This window comes from Hippopotamus amphibius, chromosome 7 (genome assembly GCF_030028045.1).
Source record: "Hippopotamus amphibius kiboko isolate mHipAmp2 chromosome 7, mHipAmp2.hap2, whole genome shotgun sequence".
Taxonomy (NCBI): Eukaryota; Metazoa; Chordata; class Mammalia; order Artiodactyla; family Hippopotamidae; genus Hippopotamus; species Hippopotamus amphibius.
Window position 1 is genome coordinate 90,757,280 of NC_080192.1, and position 19,628 is coordinate 90,776,907.

The 19,628-nt window shown below is 42.5% G+C and overlaps 1 protein-coding gene across 2 annotated transcripts in view; it reads right to left on the reverse strand.

The window, feature by feature from the left end:
* Positions 1-13,286, reverse strand: part of ANTXR1 (ANTXR cell adhesion molecule 1) — a 241,284-nt gene extending 227,998 nt beyond the window's left edge. Inside the window, exon 1 of one of the 2 annotated variants that reach the window (XM_057741035.1) lies at positions 12,741-12,873. Coding sequence is in view for 1 of the 2 variants with exons in the window: in XM_057741034.1 (XP_057597017.1) it covers positions 12,741-12,892 (152 nt within the window). In the remaining variant the exon portion in view is untranslated. Of the gene's footprint in view, positions 1-12,740 lie in introns of both variants that reach the window. The other variant, XM_057741034.1, reaches the window with a different exon arrangement.
* Positions 13,287-19,628: the final 6,342 nt, after the last annotated feature.

Consider the following 19,628-nt stretch of genomic DNA (forward strand, 5'->3'; position numbering starts at 1 on the left):
AGCAGCAGGGTCTAAGGAAAAGAAGATAAGGCCCCTGAATGAGACCTCAAAGGACACACACTAAGGGTTATTTTTCTCCATCTGGGGAATGGAGATAACGGATCCCTCTTCTGCTTATCATGTGCTATGAGCTGTTATGGGGTTGAGGGATTCTGAACAAAGAATGGATTTTGAATAAAGATGAGATGTAAAGAGATGACTGTTTTTAATTTTTTGTACCACAGGGAGCCCACAACTAGTGAGGGGAGGGGACCAAGTGCCAACAATCATCTCAAAGAGTAAGAGAGCATCACTTGTATAAAGACGGAAATGGTGACGAAGGGTATTACAGCTAAAGGCAAGAGAGAGCATGGGTTAGTTCAGGGAACTGCACAGCACGGTTTTGCTGGAAATTGCAAGGGTGTGGGGTGTGGTAGGGGATGGAGCTAAGGGAAACACACAGTGGCCGGAACAATAAGGCTCTTGGATACCTTGCTAAGGAGTTTACATTTTATACTGAAAGAACTTTGGAAGTGTTTAGAGGTTGAAGGGTTGGGGGAGATGATGTCCAGATTAAATTTGTGTTCTAAAAAGATCAATTTGGGGTTTCCCTGGTGGCGCAGTGGTTGGGAGTCCGCCTGCCAATGCAGGGGACGCAGGTTCAAGCCCTGGTCTGGGAGGATCCCACATGCTGAGGAGCAGCCAAGCCCATGCACCGCAACTGTTGAGCCTGCACTCTGGAGACCGTGAGCCACAACTACTGAGCCTAAATGCTGCAACTACTGAAGCCCGTGCTCTGAAGCAAGAGAAGTCACTGCAATGAGAAGCCCATGTACTGTGACAAAGAGTAGCCACCACTCACCACAAGTAAAGAAAGCCCATGCACAGCAACCAAGACCCCATGCAGCCAAAAAAAAAAAAAAAAATCAATTTGGCACCAGTGGCAAGAGTATAGAGTGGGGGAAGAGTTAAAAAAAAAAAGGAGATAAAGAGAGCGATTTAGAGAACATTTCAGTGAACCGGGTGGGAAATGGCCTGAACTAAGGTAATGACAAGGCAGAGATGCGGGAGCAGATATTGTCAGGCCTTGGAGTATGAGAAAGACGACTGCTCCCAGATCTCTGGCTTAAGAGGCTGGATTCATGGTGATGTTGTTCACCAAGACTAGGAATAGAAATGATGGTGTTAGGGGAAAAACATCTAACTGATCACCCCTCAACTGAAATTCTCTCTTTCCTAGCCTCAGTGGTAACAGTTCTTTGCTGTTTCCCTTCCAGCTGTTCTGACAACTTCTCTCAGCTCTGGTGAGTGGTTTCAGACAGTCCTGTTGGCAGTTCCTCTAGACTGGACCCTGGCCATCTCCCTCATTAAACTCCACCTCTTTTTGACATTTTTAATCCTGATATTATCTCCATATTATTTATTATCCATATCCATATTTTCAACGACTACCCTTGGGCTAACAGCACTCAAGTCTTTATTTTCAATTCCCAAGGTATAAGTCCAACTGCCTACTCAACACCTCCACCCAAATGTCCCACATGTTCAGACTCAACACGTCCACATCAAACTCCTCTTTCCTTCTGAAACCTACTCCTTCTCCTCACGACTCTTCCCTCTCCCACTCACTCACAGCCAACTGCTCATCAAGTCCTGATGCTCCACCCTACAAAAGCATTCAATTTCATTTGTTCTTTTTTCCCCAATCCTCTGACATAATCCCATAACCTACTGCTGATGTGAAAAAACCCACTCTTTCCAGATTTTTTTCTTGTCACTCTCACTGTCATGCTTAGATCACAAAGAGCATGTGTCACTTTGCTTTCTTATATTGCCCCTTTGTCATCAATGTTGTCATTGTGTTTTTTCTTTTACTTTGTCACCTGTCAAAATCCTGCTCACCGTTCAAGGTCTGGATCCAAAGTTACCTTCTCTAGGAAGTCTCCTAAGCCTCTCTTATCTCAACCAAAATTCACTATGTCACCAACTCTGTTTTCCTAGCCCTTTGTCTCTTCTGCTAAACTGTGAAATCCTTGAGAGCTAGGGACATGTTGTAGGCATTTTGTAATTCAACAAATTTAGCAAAGTTTGATAAATACTGAATTGAATCGATGTATTCCTTACCCTAGCCAGGCAGTCCTGTTTATAATCTAAGGAGGTGTCTTTTGTTAGAGGACCACATCCTTTTTCTCTAGGGCTAATTACTACCATTGTCACCACGACTACCATCACCACCACCATAAATAGCATCATCACCATCAACACTACCACCACACCATCAATACCACCATCACCACCACCATCAATACCACCACTACCACTGCAGCATCAATACCACCATCACCATCACCACTATCATCACACCATCACCACCACCATCAATACCACTACCATCACCATCACACCATCAATATCACCATCACCACCACCATCAATACCACCACTACCATCACAGCATCAATACCACCACCACCACATCACCACCACCATCATCATCATCATCTTGGGCACTCACATACCAAATGCTTCATTAAAGGTTTTAATCTAATATTATTTAATCTTTAGGACACTTCTGCAAGGCAGAAATTTTAATGCCTGTTTTATCAATGAGAAGACTCAGGTTTGGAAAGGCTAAATAATTTGCCCAAGGCTCTACATCTTGGTGAAATGTTGAGCTGGTATCTGAAGCCAAAGATGCCTGATTCCAAAGTCAGCTCTCTTAACCCCTGTGCTTGAGCTCAGTTCATCTCCACTAGGGCACATTTCATGCCTTGAGTCTTGACAGAAAGTGAACAAAGGACCATCCTAGAAAACACCATGGCCCCCATGTGTATGCACATATGGCAGACTGAACCTGACAACAATGGAGGGCAAAGCATGGCCTATCTGTGACCTTGGCTCTTCCTTCTTCATATCATGTTGGGCTTTTCCTACCACCATCTAAAATAAGAACTCTGCTTGGCATCCAGTTCTCAGATATCTGCTTACATCCTCATGATAGAGGAACAAGGCCATCCTTATGGGACAGTTTTTCTTGGCTTCCTGTTCACTCTCACACTTTATTGTGGGAGGGACAGACCCATATCACAATCACCTGGGAAGCTTTTCCAAAGTATACACATCTGCCCCAGGTCCCTGAGGATCTGATCTGGCCCCTGGTTGAGAACCACTGGTTTAGCACATTCATTTCCAAGGTCAGCAATTTCCACTGGCCATCTTATCACTGAAGCCTCCCTAGTTCTTACTCCAGACAAATGCTCTTTCTGCTCAGACGTAGTCCTACCATGCTTGGAATCAGCATCACTGCCATGCCCTGCTCTACTTTGCTTTCTTTCAGTCAAGGGTTCTCAACCAGGGTGGTACCATCTCACAGGAGGGCATTTAGAGATCAATGTAGAGGCATTTACTTATTGGGTATCACAACAACTAGGAAGGCTAATGGCATTTACAAAGGAAGAATCAGAAATGCTAAGCACAAGAGGGCAGACAGCAGAATCAAGCAGTATCAGCAGTATTTCATCTTGTGGAACTGAAAACCACAGCCACAGAAAGATAGAGAAAATGAAAAAGCAGAGGACTTTGTACCAAATGAAGGGACAGGATAAAGCCCCAGAAAAACAACTAAATGAAGAGGAGATAGGCACCCTAACAGAAAAAGAATTCAGAATAATGATGGTGAAGATGATCCAGGACTTTGAAAAAAGACTGGATGCAAAGATTGAAAAGTTTACCAAAGACCTAGAAGAATTAAAGAGCAAACAAACAGAGATATGCAACACAATAACGGAAATGAAAAATACACTAGAAGGAACCAATAGCAGATTAACTAAGGCAGATGGGTGAATAAGTGACCTCGAAGACAGAATGGTGAAAATCACTGATGCAGAAAAGAATAAGGAAAAAAGAATGAAAAGAACTGAAGATAGCCTAAGAGACCTCTGGGACAATGTTAAACGCATCAACATTTGCATTATAGGGGTCCCAGAAGGAGAAGAGAGAGAGAAAGAACCCGAGAAAATACTGGAAGAGATTCTAGTTGAAAAATTCCCTAACATGGGAAAGGAAATAGCTACGCAAGTCCAGGAAGCACAGAGAGTCCCAGGCAGGATAAACCCAAGGAGAAACACGCCAAGACATACAGTAGTCAAATTGACAAAAATTAAAGACAGAGAAAATTTATTAAAAGCAACAAGGGAAAAACGACAAATAACATACAAGGGAACCCCGATCAGGTTAACAGCTGATTTCTCAGCAGAAACTCTCCAAGCCAGAAGGGAGTGGCACGATATATTTCAAGTGATGAAAGGCAAGAACCTACAACCAAGAATACTCTACCCAGCAAGGATCTCATTCAGATTCGATGGAGAAATCAAAAGCTTTACAGACAAGCAATCGCTAAGAGAATTCAGCACCACCAAACCAGCCCTATAACAAATGCTAAAGGAACTTCTCTAAGCGGGAAACAGAAGAAAAGGATCTACAAAAACAACAACAAAACAATTAAGACAATGGTAATAGGAACATACATATCGATAATTACCTTGAATGTAAATGGACTAAATGCACCAACCCAAAGACACAGAGTGGCTGAATGGATACAAAAACAAGACCCATATATATGCTGTCTACAAGAGACCCACTTGAGACCTAGGGACACATACAGATGGAAAGTGAGGGGATGGAAACAGATATTCCACACAAATGAAAATCAAAAGAAAGCTGGGGTAGCAATAGTCATATCAGATAAAATAGACTTTAAAAAAATGTTACAAGAGACAAGAAAGGACATTACATAAAGATCAAGGGATCCATCCAAGAAGAGGAGATACCAATTATAAATATATATGCACCCAATATAGGAGCACCTCAATACATAAGGCAAATGCTAACAACTATGAAAGAGGAAATGCAAGGCAGAAATAGAGACACAGATGTAGAGAACAAACACATCGACACCAAGTGGAGAAAGCGGGGAGGGTTAAGGGCGGGATGAATTGGGAGATTGGGATACCAAATTGTACACTCTAAATATATACTGTTTATTGTCTGTTAATTTTATCTCAATAAAAGTACTTAAAAAAATGCTAAGCATCCTACAGTCCCTCACAGTGAAAACCTGTCCCACTGAAAATGGCAATTGACACCCCCCCACTGAGAAACACATTTGGTTTGAACCCAGATACTCTTGATTCAAGGTCTGAATTAGCCTCTGCAATGTACAGCATCCCCTCCACTTGGCTGCTGCTGTGTTCCAGGGGCTGCTCTCCCCTCTCAGCCTTTCAAATTCCCTCATAGTCCACAAGCTATAGACAAAGGGATTCTTAGCTTTCAAATATATTCATGTAATACTTAGCTATCAGGGAAGCATGTCTCAACTCCATTCCTGCTTTCTATTTAATTTAATGTAATCCCCTGTCCACGGCACTGAATGTTTCATCTAAAGAATGGCAGCAACGGGAAAGGGAGGAAAAGAGCAAGGGGCCATCGCTGCCTCACGGGTGGATTTGAACTGTTGTGTCTGATTGTAATTCCAGGTTGATGAATCTAAGACACGGCTCAACACTGACTCTGTACCAGAAGTCTTATCTCTTTATCTTCTCCCAGGGACTATTCCTTTCTTGCTTACTCAGGTGAAAGCAGTGTATAATTAAAGGTTTGTGGTAGAGGCTTTTAATGCCCACCCATATCTGGCTTTCATCTCCTTTTAGATACACAGAAGGATGACATTTTTTCACCCTCTTTAGATGAAGCCACGTGACCAGTTCTGTGAGGGTTCTGACCAAGGATGCACGTCATTTCACACATCTACAGAGTTGAATTTTCTTTTTCCATCAGATTCAATCTGAACAAATTATTAATTTATTGGCAGTGCTCCAGCTGGAGACTCTCCAGCATTTCATTCCCTTGCAGCCATGATGGTGAAAGCTGGTGTTAGGGAATCTTTACCAGCCTAGCTCCTGGGATACCCACCCTGAACAGAGCCCCTGTTGGCCCTCACCAGATGTGTAGCAGAGGCAGAGATGACAAAGGTTTATACCTTTGTTGTTTTCTGTCACTGAGATTTGGGGGATTGTTTGTTACCACAGCATAACCTAACCTACCCTGACTGATATAATGTTCTCTCGCATGTTTAGATTCTTTTCATCTTTCTGCGTAGATCATGAGTCAGAGAGGTCTGGATTTGAGGCTGAGTTTCGCAACTTACAGTAACCTTGGCTAACCTTGCTAAACCTCAGCTTCCGCATGTGTCAAATGGTGATCATGACTGTGCTGTATGTGGTTGTAAAGGAGATAACCATATGGGATCATACAAGCAAAGCACTCCCACAGTGCATGGTGGCAGGTAGCAAGGGCTCAGGAAACCTTACTTATTTCTTCTCCTTATTGATCTAAGGAGATTTAGATCTTTACCTGTCCCCTGCCCTAAATCCTCATCGGCACCTTTAGTTTTGCCTGCTTGGAGTCCTTCTAATGTCCTTCTACCTAAAAAGCAAATAGTCTGGGACTGCTTCAGATTCTCTTCCATTCCTTGCAGCATCCAGAATAGGGCATTGTTTGCAACAGGCATCGTCATCTGTGCTTTTAATGGAGCACACACTTGTGACTGGAATTGAGAACATATTCATGCCAAATGAATGAAAGAATCAGCTCTTCCAAATGGAAGAAATCTAATTACTCTTTTCACTACAAACCTAGCATGTCTGGGAAACACATCAGGAAACATCCAAGTACCCACTTTGTGTCTTGTTGCCCAGTAATCACTGGGAAAGGTGAAATCCTCTTGGCCACATATCAAATTTAGACACACGTTCTAAATTAGCATAAAGCTAATCGTATTTGCATTTATGTGACAGCCGAGTCTCACTGAGGAATGCCAGAATTTGTTCCTGGACCACTGGGAGTCCTTCAGCATATGAAGATAATTGCAGGTTATCTTAGGATGGGTGCCTTCCTCCAACACTCCTGGATTCTATTCTCAGCTTGACATGGAGTTTTACCAGGTCTCCACAGCTAAGGAAACTAGGGGTAATTACTTGGCTGACCCAGACAGAAACACAAAACAAAACAAAAGAGTTTTGCCTTATTTATTTCTATTTTGAACCATAAGTCAAACCTTCCAATTTGTGAGCAGTTATACTATTACCTGACCTGCTAAGTCCTCTCCAAATCTGGAACATTGAAAACCAACCACAGAATTCATCTCAACACACAAAAAGAAGACATTCCTGGCTCCTGAAAAACTTTTCTTTCCCTGTTGCCCCTTAGAATTATTATTGTAGCATTTTCAAGGTACCAGCTAAGGGACTCTGTTTTCCTTATTTAGAGTCAAGTTTGCATTTTCATTACCAGGAGACTTCTTCCAAAGCATTTCTGAAAATAAGCTACATCTGTGTGTTTTAACACATTTACAGAGTTGAATTTCCCTTTTCTATCAGATTCAATCTGAACAAATTATTAATTTATTGGATCTTTTAGTGCATCATAATCAGATGTCCTTAGAATCCTATCCATCAGTTGACCCCCAGAGACCACTGAAGCATCTCTGCGGGCGGCAGAGTGTTGGAGTCCCTGAAACTTTCAATCAACTATAGCTGATTTAACAGCAAAGCAGTAGCTCCTCAATTAAGTAACCCTAACTGCCTTACGTAGCATCATTTCCTGAAACTCTGATGCAGGGATTTTAAATTCCTGGAATCTACCCAGTCGTATTGCCATGTGCTTCTCATTATGACCCAACTGCACAGGGCAGTGATGAGTGGAAAGAGCTGGGCTGAGAGTCAGGAGCAGACATCGTCCCAACTCTGTCATTATCTAATCCTAGGTCCTTCTGCAGGTCACTTAATCCAGTGGGTTCACAAAGACTGAACAGTTTTCTCACCTGTAAATTAGAGACAGTAGCACTTGCCCTAGCAACCAAGCAAGGTTGTCTTTGGGGCATTTGTGAGATGGCATAAGTGCTGGGAGACTTTAGTTTTGACTCTAAAGATTTCTTTTGTAAGTTAGTAGTTGGGAACTCAGAAGGCGGTGAGGTTCCCAGTCTAACGTTATAAAAATCTGTTTAATGACTATGTCCCTGGAGTAGAACACATAGAAATGGTCCTACAGATCATCACCACATGGGGCCATCCAATTGTAGATGCTGGGGTGGACCTGGGTGAGTGGCAAGATGGGGTCCCCTTGTATGGGGAAAAGAGAAAGAGAAAACTGGTGCTGAACAAAAAAAGAGAAAGTCGTGGAGGGAGAAGTTGCGGGCTTCTAATGGGGAAGGAGCACAGGGAGAGCCTGTAGAGGGTCTTTGCAAATGTAAGGATTTATTGGGTGACAGGCTATGGCTTTGGGAAGTCCTATAAATCAACTATTCAGGCCTTACTGTTATCCTCCAGCACACCGTCTCCTCCACTCCTCCTGCCCCCCCCCCCCACCATTCTATTTTTGAAGTCTGGGGAAGTTGGAGAATGCATTTTTTGCATTTAAGTGACTAATAGCTCTCTATAAAATAGACCAATGTGTGATACATAAATATCTAGTGTAAATAACAGAAGAGCCTTGCAAGAGAGGAAAGGTATATTCATGTCTGTGGGTTGGTCAACTGGGTGCATTAATCTTAGAGGAGCCCCTGGAAGACTTAAAGAAGGCTAGCTGCTCCCTGACTGTTTACTGCTGGAGAGAGCCCTTCCAAATCTGACTTTTCAAATCCCTGATCGAATTCCCAGCAGTCTACTTTTCCTGACTGTAACCAGAAAAGCATGCTCGAATGAACATGAAATTCCATCATATAAAGCCTTGTGAAGCCCAGTCCACCAGCCCCGTCGCCAAAGCCGCTAATAATGCCCTGTTGTGTTACTGTGGTAGTCTAGGTTATCATTATGAAGTCTTTGCTTCTGGTTGAGAAAACATGACATTCCATTAAATGTATAATCTGGGTTTCTTCCAGGCCAGAGATGCATCCTGCTTAAAGCTGAAATGAGCTGAGATTTCATGTCACAGAAAAGAAGAGAACCATTCGCTGGGAAAAAAAGAGAGTTGAGGGGTGGGGAGAAGAATGGTGAATTCAGTGCCTTGTGAGCCGCTGGTTTCAGGCTGTACACAGTGTCTTGCCGGCCAGAGGATCTTAGAAGCCCAAGGAAAAAAAACGCATCAGCATTCTTTCCCTTTGCACGCTGCGGTGCTGGACAGCACTGTTTGGGGAGGTTCTTTCTAGGACAAAAGACCAAGTCTTTAGGGACCACCTGGGGGGACTGTTTGCCATCGGTGCCTTTTGGCCCATCCCCCAGCTCTGGGCTCCACAATCCCATAAATTAGCCTGAATCGAGATGGCAAGCTGGAGGTGCGCACACTTATCATACCAAGTTCTAGCAAGTTTCTCGTTCAGCAGAGAAATGTCCCTCTCTTCGAGCAATAGGACAACCAAAGGAAGTCAGAGGAGTCCACCTCCATGTAAAGGTAGGTACCTGTAAAGGTCTCCCCACCATTATTTTCCCTGGAGAATTTTTGGGTCCCCAACGTACTGTCAAGGATCCTATGAAATGTACTCCAGGATGAAACATGAAAGGAGCTGCATCCTCTCTAAACATGAGGGGCTTGGACCTCAGCATGCTAGTTAGAGAGCCTCCTCACACTTGAAATGAGTTTTTAAAAACTCAGGATAACTTATTTTTGCTGAATATAAAAGTAATATATGTTCATTGCAGAAAAATCTGAAGATTCGGAAAAGTATAAAAAACGAATTTAAAAATGCTACTCTCTACAGACAAATACTATTACATATTGGGTAAACAAGGGACATACACATGTGTGTGTTTAGCATTTTTACCAAGGGAGACTCATAGTGTATAATGTCTGGTTATTGTATTTTCACCTAAGAGTATATTATGTGCATTAAGTAGTTCTCCTAAAAATAGCTTACAAGCATGCATAACATGCACATTCAATATTACACATATATCATGCCTTACTTATTAAAGCCCTTTTGTTGGACATTTAGGTAATTTTCAGCTTTATTACTGTAAATAGCACTGCCATGAATATACATATAGGCACTTCTTTCTGAGTATCTTGGATTTTTTCCCTTTGATATCTGTTGCCAAATTATCTTCTTATCTATGCTATCCAATACAATAGCCACATGTGGCTATTTAAATTTAAGCTAATTAAACAAATAAAATAGAAAGTTCATTTCCTCAGTCCCACTAGGTACCTTTCAAGTGGCAATAGCCACATATGGCTTGCGGCTACCACGTTGGAAAGCACAGATAGAGAACATTTCCATCATCACAGAAAGTTTTATTGGACAGCACAAGTCTAGAAAGACCAAACAAATTTATATTTTGCTTAGTGAGATATGAAAATGGCCCTCCCTCCCACAAGTTGGCCAATAGTGAATATTATAATTCTTTGAAAATCTTCACCAACTTAATAAAAATTACATCATGTTTGATTTTTTCATTTCTTTGATTACTAGGAAAGTTGAACTTGTTTGTTTATTGACTTTCATTTTTGTGTGTGAATTATTTATATACTAAGCCTGTTTTCTATTGGGATGATCTTTTAAAAACTGCTTATTATATATTAAGGTTACTCTATTATAGAGGTGAATTTATGTTGTAAAACTTTTTGTAACTTATCTTTTATTTATGGCATTTTTCTCACATAGACATGTAAGATTTTAATATATTTAAATCTTTTTGTACTTTTCTGTATTGTTTCTATTCTGTTTTTAAGCTCTAACTCTAAGATTATAGTAATACTTATCTAAATTTTCTCCTAATTCTTTAACACTTCATTTTTAAAATGAGATGTTTAAAATGTAAATTTTCAGTCCTCTTGGAATTTATTTTGGTGAGGGGGTAAAGTATAAGTCTAATCTTTTTCTTTTCCCATGTCACCAACCATTTGTTCAAGAACCATTTTTAAAAATAATGAATTCATTCCCCACTGATTTGAACTTCCACTAAATGGAAGTTCATGTCCTTGGATCTATTTCTAGATTTTCTGTTATGTCTACCTATTCTTTGGCCTTTACCATCCTGTTTGTTATTAATTTGCCTCACAATACATTTTAATATTTGGAGGTACAAGTATTTCTTCATTATTCTTTTCCCAAAATGTTTTAGCTCTTATACCGTTTTTTTTTCTCTAAGGTAAACCTAGAATCATTTTGCTAAATTCCTCTCACCACCAAATAAAATCTTTCAGAACTGTTTTTAAAGTTCAATTTATAAATTAATTTTAGTTTGATATCTCAAAGAGTTGATATCTCTACAGTGTGGAGTTATTCCATTCAGGGACATGTGATTCTGTCCATTTTTTTCAAGTCTTCCTATATGTTCTTCTGAACTGGCTTTTTTTTTTTTTTTTTTTTTAAGCACAATGATGGGCATCTCTGACTGTTTTCAGACACAGTCTCTGAATCTGTGAGCTGGTGCTCCCAGCCGCTAGAAGTAACAAAAGAAATTTCATTTCTTAGCTCTGGAGTGTATTTGCAGTATCCACCTTCTCATAAATCTGCAAGAAAGAGATCTCCCTTTTGATCCAAAGAATCTGGAGTTCAAAACAGCATTTACGGAAAAAAATCAAACTCCAGGGGCAACTGCAAAGCACATTTGGTGTCTAGCTGGCCAGCTTATTTTGCAGGACTCTTTTTTCCAACTCGCAAATACTTTCCAGTCTGTGAAATTCATCTCCCCAGCACTGTAACAGCAAGCGCCGGTCCTGGCAGCGGGCAGCTCCCCCAGTGTTAGTGCGCAGCGATCTTCTCTGAGGGGCTTTTTATTGTTAAAGCTGCTTTTCAGTAGATAGCATGAAACCTCCTTGAATGACTGTGGCTTGGCAAGTCTAAGGGGGAATGGTCAGAGTTCAGCTCTCCTTGAATAGTCCTGAAGCCTCATCCATTTTTGCGAGGAAACCAGGGCTCCTGCACTTCCTTGGTAGCCCACCAGTCAAATCGCCAAGAACTTGAATTCGCCTACATCAGGGTTTCTCAAGCCGAGATGGGGGAGGAATATACCCACAGGGGACTTTTGGCAGTGTCTGGAGACATTTTTGCTTGTCGCCACGGAGAGACCGGAGGGAGCAGCGGGGGTTGGGAGGAGGGGTGGGAGTGGGAGGGAGGTTATGGAGCGGGGTAGTACGCGCATCTAATGGGTAGACGCCAGGGATGCGCAACACCGCACAAGGCATCGGACTTCCCCACAACAAAGAATTCCCCAGCCTCAAACTCAGTGCTGCCTAGGTGGACAAATCCGCCTTATATTTTCACTAACTGTCCAATCAGCCTGCATTCTATTATTAGGAACAAAGGTAAAGCTATATGTAGGACAGAGTTTTTAAACAAGAGACAACTGACTTAAAAGCCCACGCTTCTTACTTAGGCGTGCCTGAAAGTTCTGCCTTTCCTAAGCAAGGTTTTCTCACCAGGCTTTCTAAAGCAAATGGAAAGGGTTCACAGAAAAGTAGTAGGTCAACAGCATCCCTACACTCCCATCCTCAAACTCACGCGCCTCGCTCAAGAGACAGCAAGGCAGAAAAGAAGTTGTCCCGAGAACAAGCAGCGACGCCTGCCCTGCCGGCTCAGGCAGCGGGGAAGGATGGGGAGGCGCGTCCCATCCACAAAGGCGCAGCGCTGGGGCCACCGCCGCCTCCCGCGGCCTCTCTCGGTCCCTGGAGATGCGCGTCTGTCCCAAAGCCACCCTGCCAAGGAGCCCGGTCTGGGGAGAAAGCATCATCAGCGTAGCCTAAGTGGAACAACTCATGGCACTTACTTGTCCAAAATGAAGTACAGGTCAAATCCCCCGTAGCAGGCTGGACCCCCTTCCTCCCTGCGTCCCCCTTGCCCGGCGCAGACGAGCACAAAGGTGGCCAAAGAGAGACACTTGAAGCCAATGCCCAGGGCTTTCTGCTCCACGGTGGCCATGACCTGCAGCCCAGGGGAGAGGGTTGGATCCTCTCCTTCCCACGCTCCTCGAACTCGCCAGGACCCTCAGGGGCGCGCCATCCGAGGGGCCCTCCTCTCGGCCCCTTTATTCCCCCTCGCTCTCCCGAAACTCCCCGGAAGCAATTGTCTGGAGGAGTTCAAGGTTTTCCTTCTGGTTTCCGCTTCGATTCTGTTTCTAGGTTTCAGGTTTCAAGAATCCCAATACTGCAGTCCGCTTTTTTAAAGGGGCTGCTCCCCACTCGGGCCGGCGGGCCGCTCCGGAGGCAGCGCTGAGGTCTTGCAACTGAAGCAGCTCCGTCCTGACGGTTCTTTGTCCCAGAATTTAAATATTATGGGGTGGGTTTTCAAATTGTTCTTGGTTGGGGGGGTGCGTGGCCTTTTCTCCCTCCTCTCTACACCCCCGCCCCCCCCTTCTTATTTTGACGTGGGAAGAAAGTTCAAAGGGTGCCACCTTGTGGCCAAGGACGGCAAAAGCACTCTTCCGCGTTCGGGGGAGCGTGGCTGTGCACGTTTTCTCATTCCTTCCTTTTTCTCACGCGTCTTCCCTTTCATTCTCCATCACCTCGCCCCCGTTTCTAGTTCTCACTCGCTAGCCTTTTTTTTATCCTTGCCCTTTCCTTTCCTGTCCTACGTCCGCTGATAAGGTCACTGTAAAAATTTGATGAGGACGTACTTACTCTGGACACTATGGCCCCGACCCCAGGCCAGGGGCGTTTGCAAACAAGGCGCGGGGCAAACGAGCAGAGAAGAACGGGTCTTTGTGATCTGAATCATCCAAGTGACCTTACTGTACACTTAGCGCAGATCGTAAAAGAGACTGTTGGGATGCGGTCATGTGGCTGAAAACAGCGAAAACAGTCCCACGCAGAAGGCTGTTCCTGGCAGGGAACAGCTGAGCGTTTTCTAGATGGTCTCCATCTCCAGATTTTAGAGATTCTGTGATAAGTTCTTTTCAGCCTGTGAACTTTGACTTTTTTTCACCCAATCTTTGATTTAGGACAGAGGAAGTAAACTGCTTACAAGAGGGTGAACCTTCCAAGCAGTTTGGGACTGGCAGGGACGCCTTGTGCGAGCCTTTCTATAGCGAGGAATCCTCTGTAGAGTGGACTCCGAGCCCCAGTTCCCAGTGGGAACTGTTTTAGCTTCATATGTCTTCCACTCTGGGAATCCTCAGTACACACTTATGCTGTATATTTGGGGATTATTTCTTCAGACACTCATCCTCCTCTCTGCTTGAGAGCCTTTAAATTTTGGAGATTCATAATGCATTGCACTAGCTTGCCTCCCAAATGATCCCTAATGTTCCTCATCTCCTGGTATTCACATCTCCCCTCCCACACTGAATGAGACTGATGTGTGTACTGCAGAAATGATGGTAGGTGACTTCTGAGACTGGGTCATAAAAGATACTGGCATTTATCTTTTTTAATTAGAATTTTCTCCAGGCGTATACTCAGGGGTGGGATTCCTGGATCATATGGTAGTTCTATTTTTAGTTTTTCAAGGAACTTCCATGATGTTCTCTATAGTGGCTGCACCAATTTACATTCCCACCAACAGTGTAGGAGGGTTCCCTTTTCTCCACACCCTCTCCAGCATTTATTATTTGTAGACTTTTTGATGATGGCCATTCTGACCAGTGTGAAGTGATACCTCATTATAGTTTTGATTTGCTTTTCTTTAATAATTATTGATGTTGAGCATTTTTTTCATGTGCCTGTTGGCCAGTTGTATGTCTTCTTTGGAGAAATGTCTATTTAGGTCTTCTGCCCATTTTTTTGACTGGGTCGTTTGTTTTTTCTGACATTGAGTTGTATGACCCCAATGTTCATAGCAGAACTATTTACAATAGCCAACATGTGGAAGCAACCTAAGTGGTCAATTGACAGATGAATGAAAAAAGATGTAGTATATGTGTACAATGGAATACCACTGAGCCATAAAAAAGAATGAAATAATGCCATTTGCAGCACCATGGATGGACTTAGAGATTATCACACTAAGTGAAGTAAGTCAGAGAAAGACAAATATCATGTGTGGAATCTAAAATATATATATATTTAGATCTATAAAATCTATAGAATCAAAAAATACAAATGATCTTATTTACAAAACAGAAAGAGACTCACAGATATAGAAAACAAACTTATGGTTACCAAAGGGGAAAGTGGCAGGCGGCGGGTGGAGGGAGGTATATTCAATATTTTGTAATAAACTATAATGGAAAAGAATCTGAAAAAGAATAGGTAGATGATAGATAGATAGATATGAATCACTTTGCTGTAAACCTGAAACAATTACAACATTGTAATCCAACTATATTTCAATAATTTAAAAAAAATGATATTGTGGTTTCCTCCTTGCTCTCCTGGACCACTTTCTCTGCGGAGCCCAATGCCATGTCATGAGGTTGCTCAAGTGCCCTATGGGGGAGTCCATGTGGTAAGAAACTGAGATCCCCTGCTGACAGCCAGCATCAATCTGCCCACCACGTGAGTGGCTCATCTTGGAAGCGGATCCTCCAGCCCCAGTCAAGCCTTCAGATGACTGCAGTCCTGGTCAACATCTTGACTGTAACCTTATGAGAAACTCCAAGCCAGAACCACTCAGCCAAGCCAATCTCAGATTCCTGACCTACAGAAATTATGAGAGAATGAATGTTTATTTGTATTTTAAGCCTCTAATTTTGAGAGCAATTTGTTATGCAATAATAGACAACTATTAAATGCTTATTACCATGTTAAAAGTTTGAGAATATCTTTAGGGTAAAAAAGTGTCTAACTGTATTTCCCAGGCTAACTTGACCAGGAAACTGTTCTTTTTAAAAAATACCTGTTGATACTCATACTTTGGGAATAGCTACTCTCAGAAAAAAATAATTGGGGGGAGATTAAAATACTCTAACTTGTCCAAGTCTTCTTTTTTTCTACCTTCTCCTCCCCAAAGGATTGAAAACCTATACTGGTCCCATTGCAGCTCTACAATGAGAAAGAAGGTGAGGAAAATCTACAGAAATTAAGTGGGTAGATGAAAGCAGAAAAAACCAGGGGAAACTGATTAGGAAAGGAAAAGAATATGAGATAGAAAAACATAATAGAGACAATATTTGTGGGTGACAGGATTGGCAAAGAATAGGAAAGGGCTTGAACTGGAAAGAGACTTGGGGGACAGAAGGGGTTGGGGAGGATTAAGAATGTCTTTTCTCATCCTCATGCTCTAGGGACCTCTTAGGTCCTTTAGAGTTTGGCTGACAGAGGAATGTTTTGAGAGGCTTGTGGTTTAGGAAGTTAGTCTGGCAAGGAATCAGAAGAGTCCTGATAGAACTCTTTGAAGTTAGAGACACCATTATTAAAGATAATGAACAAAGATGTCCAGAGTCTATAACAGGATAAATGAAGCCCCTGGTATGATATTAACCTGGTGGCTTGGCAGGTCCTCAAGAAGAGACATTTTCAGTTTCTTCAAATTGGCAGTACTTTCCTTTAGTTGTGAGGATGTAACAGACTTATAATTAGTGCATGTAAGGACATGGGAAAGTTTGGTCAGTCACTTGAGGCTGGAGGAGAAGTTGGGAAGAGTATCCAACGGGTTGCTGCTAGCATTTCTCAGATTAAGTTCACAGCTCAGAAGTACTCAAGCGTCAAGATCCCTTTACACAGATGTTGTCATCTTCTTGAGGGAACGCTGAATGCGCTGATTTGACTGAGGGTGTCCAGGGTCCCAATCTCTTCCAAGGACCCCTGTGTTCTGGAGGAGATTGATTGGCCTTCTCAAGTTCCATAGAGAAAGCCATATGGGGTTTGGAAGGAACTCCTCTGCCTCTCAGACTTAAGTCAGTGAAAGAAGGATATAAATAATGATGCTGGGGCTATGGACATTTCTGGGTTTGAAGAAGCACAAGGGCAAATTAACCATGTATATGGAAGAGTTTGAGTGATAATCTGGTAGTCAAGGCAGGGAAGAGCTTCTTGGAGGAAGAAGCAGTCAACAGTGCCACATCCTGTGGAAGTCCAGAGCATAGGCCCTGAGAAAACCCCACTGATTTGACACGTGCCATCGTGTCACCAAGCAGCATGCCAGTGGAATAGTGCAGGGGGACTTTGGACTGCACTGGGTTGCTAGGAAGGGGAAACTTCTATTTCAAGAGGACTGAGGAATAGGGGATTAATTTGTGAATGTTCGTGTGTTTTATCACACAAAGAAGGATCTCAAGATATTTAAGAATAACAAGAATTTCAAGTTCCCTCCCTTCCAAAAGACTGGAGAGTTTGTCTTGCTAGACTGATCATCTTAAGGCTTTAGTCTTGCACTCTAATCACTGTTCTACCTGAATTTGCCAGGATTCCTCCTTTGAGATAGAAATTGTTAAATATGACTTTCCTGTCTACCAGCCTTCGATAACTCACTCTCTCTTACTTGTTCCCCAGTCTCCAACACATTTGACTGAGCCCCTTTTATCAAACTCTCAAAAACAAAGTTTGCTGTCCTGATAACGTTGCCATCTTATCTTCTAAGGATCCCATTGGGCACCAAAGGACCATTTGTCTAGGTTCTTGGCAGAGCTTTTGGAAGATGCTCCAGATAACAGAGATGACTCAAGAAAACCTGGGAAAATTTTTCTTTAGAAATATTTGTCTACAATATGGACAGATCTGATACTCTCCACCAAATTTTGTGTCAATCGAATAGATTCAATGTTTGCCAAGGTCTTGGAGGTCCCACTGGTCCTTGGGCTTTGGTGACACCCCATAGCCTTCTAAGGCAAATCATCCTTTAGTAAAAGAATAGTCTCTTTTCACTGTACGAGATTTCCCTCATACTTGTCCTCCACAGAACCAACATTTGCAAAAAGTCAAGAAAGCATTCCCAGGAGCAATTTACTGTCCAGGATAACAGCATTTCTAAAGAATCTGAATCAACTGAATGATGGCTTTTGGTCATAGGAAAAGAAAAGGCACCAGTAATAACTTCAAGTCCAGTGGCAGAACCATAGTCTATAGCAAAACACCTTGATTCCGTAAGACAGATCATTCACAACCTCAGTCAAAACCTTGTTAAATCCAGCATCCTGAAGCCTAGCACAGTCTAGCTTGAAAATCAGTTCACTTCAGTATATCCCTTGATTCAATTTAGGGCAGTCCCAAACTCATCCCAAAGCCCTGTTTACAGCCACCCAAAGGGAAAGGGAGAATTTATTTAACACTGCCCAAACGCAACTCCAATCAATTCAGAGCCATGAAAAAAAAAACGAAGAGCCAATTTCATACATTTGTCAGTGTCAGCCCAGAGACAGATCCTGTGTAATATAATTCACAACCCAGCTTGGCTAAGCTCACAGACCATCCCAATATATCCTAAACCACACTCAAACCCAGCCTGAAGTTTAATCACTGATCCTCTTTAGCCTAATCCAGCGAGAGTCTAGCCAAAGCTCAAAGCCAAACACAGCAAGCCTTATAAAGGCACATTCCTACAAGGACTCAGCCAAGAGAATAATCCATAATGCATACCAACATATTGTTAAAAAAAAAAAAAAAGCCATCCCAGATCCTCACAAGACTTGAGGTCTTGCAAACAAAACATTTATTTCATCTTGAGCAGAGACAAGGCCAATCCAGCCCAGAACCCAAGAAAGGAATGAAGTGGACCAGTGTAGGAGTCCAGGGTACTGACAAGACCAGAGTTTACAAATGCCTAATGGAATAGTTAGCAGAAAAGTCAAGGCCAGCGCAAAGGTTAATACAAGACCAATTCAGTCCTTTTCTACCCAGTTCTGCTCAGCCTTGGCATGTTTAAGGATACTGAAGACCAAGGTCTTACTCGGAGACCCTGGACCAGTTTACAACTGAAAATGCCACAAGAAATCCACCTAGACCAAGCCCATAACTCCTTCCATGCTTTTTGCTAATAGACATTATCCAAGTCCCAAGCTAAAAAGAGCAGTTGTTCTCAAAATGTGTGAACGCATGCATGTGGATGGGGATTTGTGGAAGGGGTCCTGTGAGGGTGGGGGCAAAAACATTAATCACCTTGGAATAACCAATGGCACTTTTTCAATAGATGTATCTCTGTAAAATATCAGATATGGATGTGAGGGTTTCAGGGACACATATAGTTTAATACAGCCTTATAGTGACTGATTTCTTTTCCATCTATGCCTTGTACCCTTTTCTTCTCTGATGAGATCTTTTGAAATAGGTAGGATTAATGGTAACACCCATAAACTGTTTGAGCATTAGGCAGGACACATGCCACTTAATAGTGTAATAGGCTATTTGGGGCAAAGGACAGCTCTGCCATTACTAACGGGGTGACTGTGCAAGTTATATGACCCATTCATAGTGTAGCTTCCCATCTGCCAAATAGGGTTAACATTAGTTCCCTCATTGGGTTGTTGTGTGGTTTCAATGAGATAATGTATGTCATGTGTGGCCCTCAGGAAGCACACAGTAGATTTTGGCTTTTAGTATTATTAGGAGATTCTGGAAAATTGCATGTGAATTTCTTCTAGCGATGAGAAGAATAAGTTTAGAAGAACTACTTTCAGAGTGTTTGATTTTTCTACCACCAGTGAAACAAAGCTGTTTCTGTACCATGTGCTTTCGCATCATAATTTTGAAAAATGCAAAGATAAAGATTCTAGCTCATCCAGGATCTACTGGGAGTTGATGGTTTCCTAGGGTGCATACAGAAAAACAAATGGAAAACATGTTTT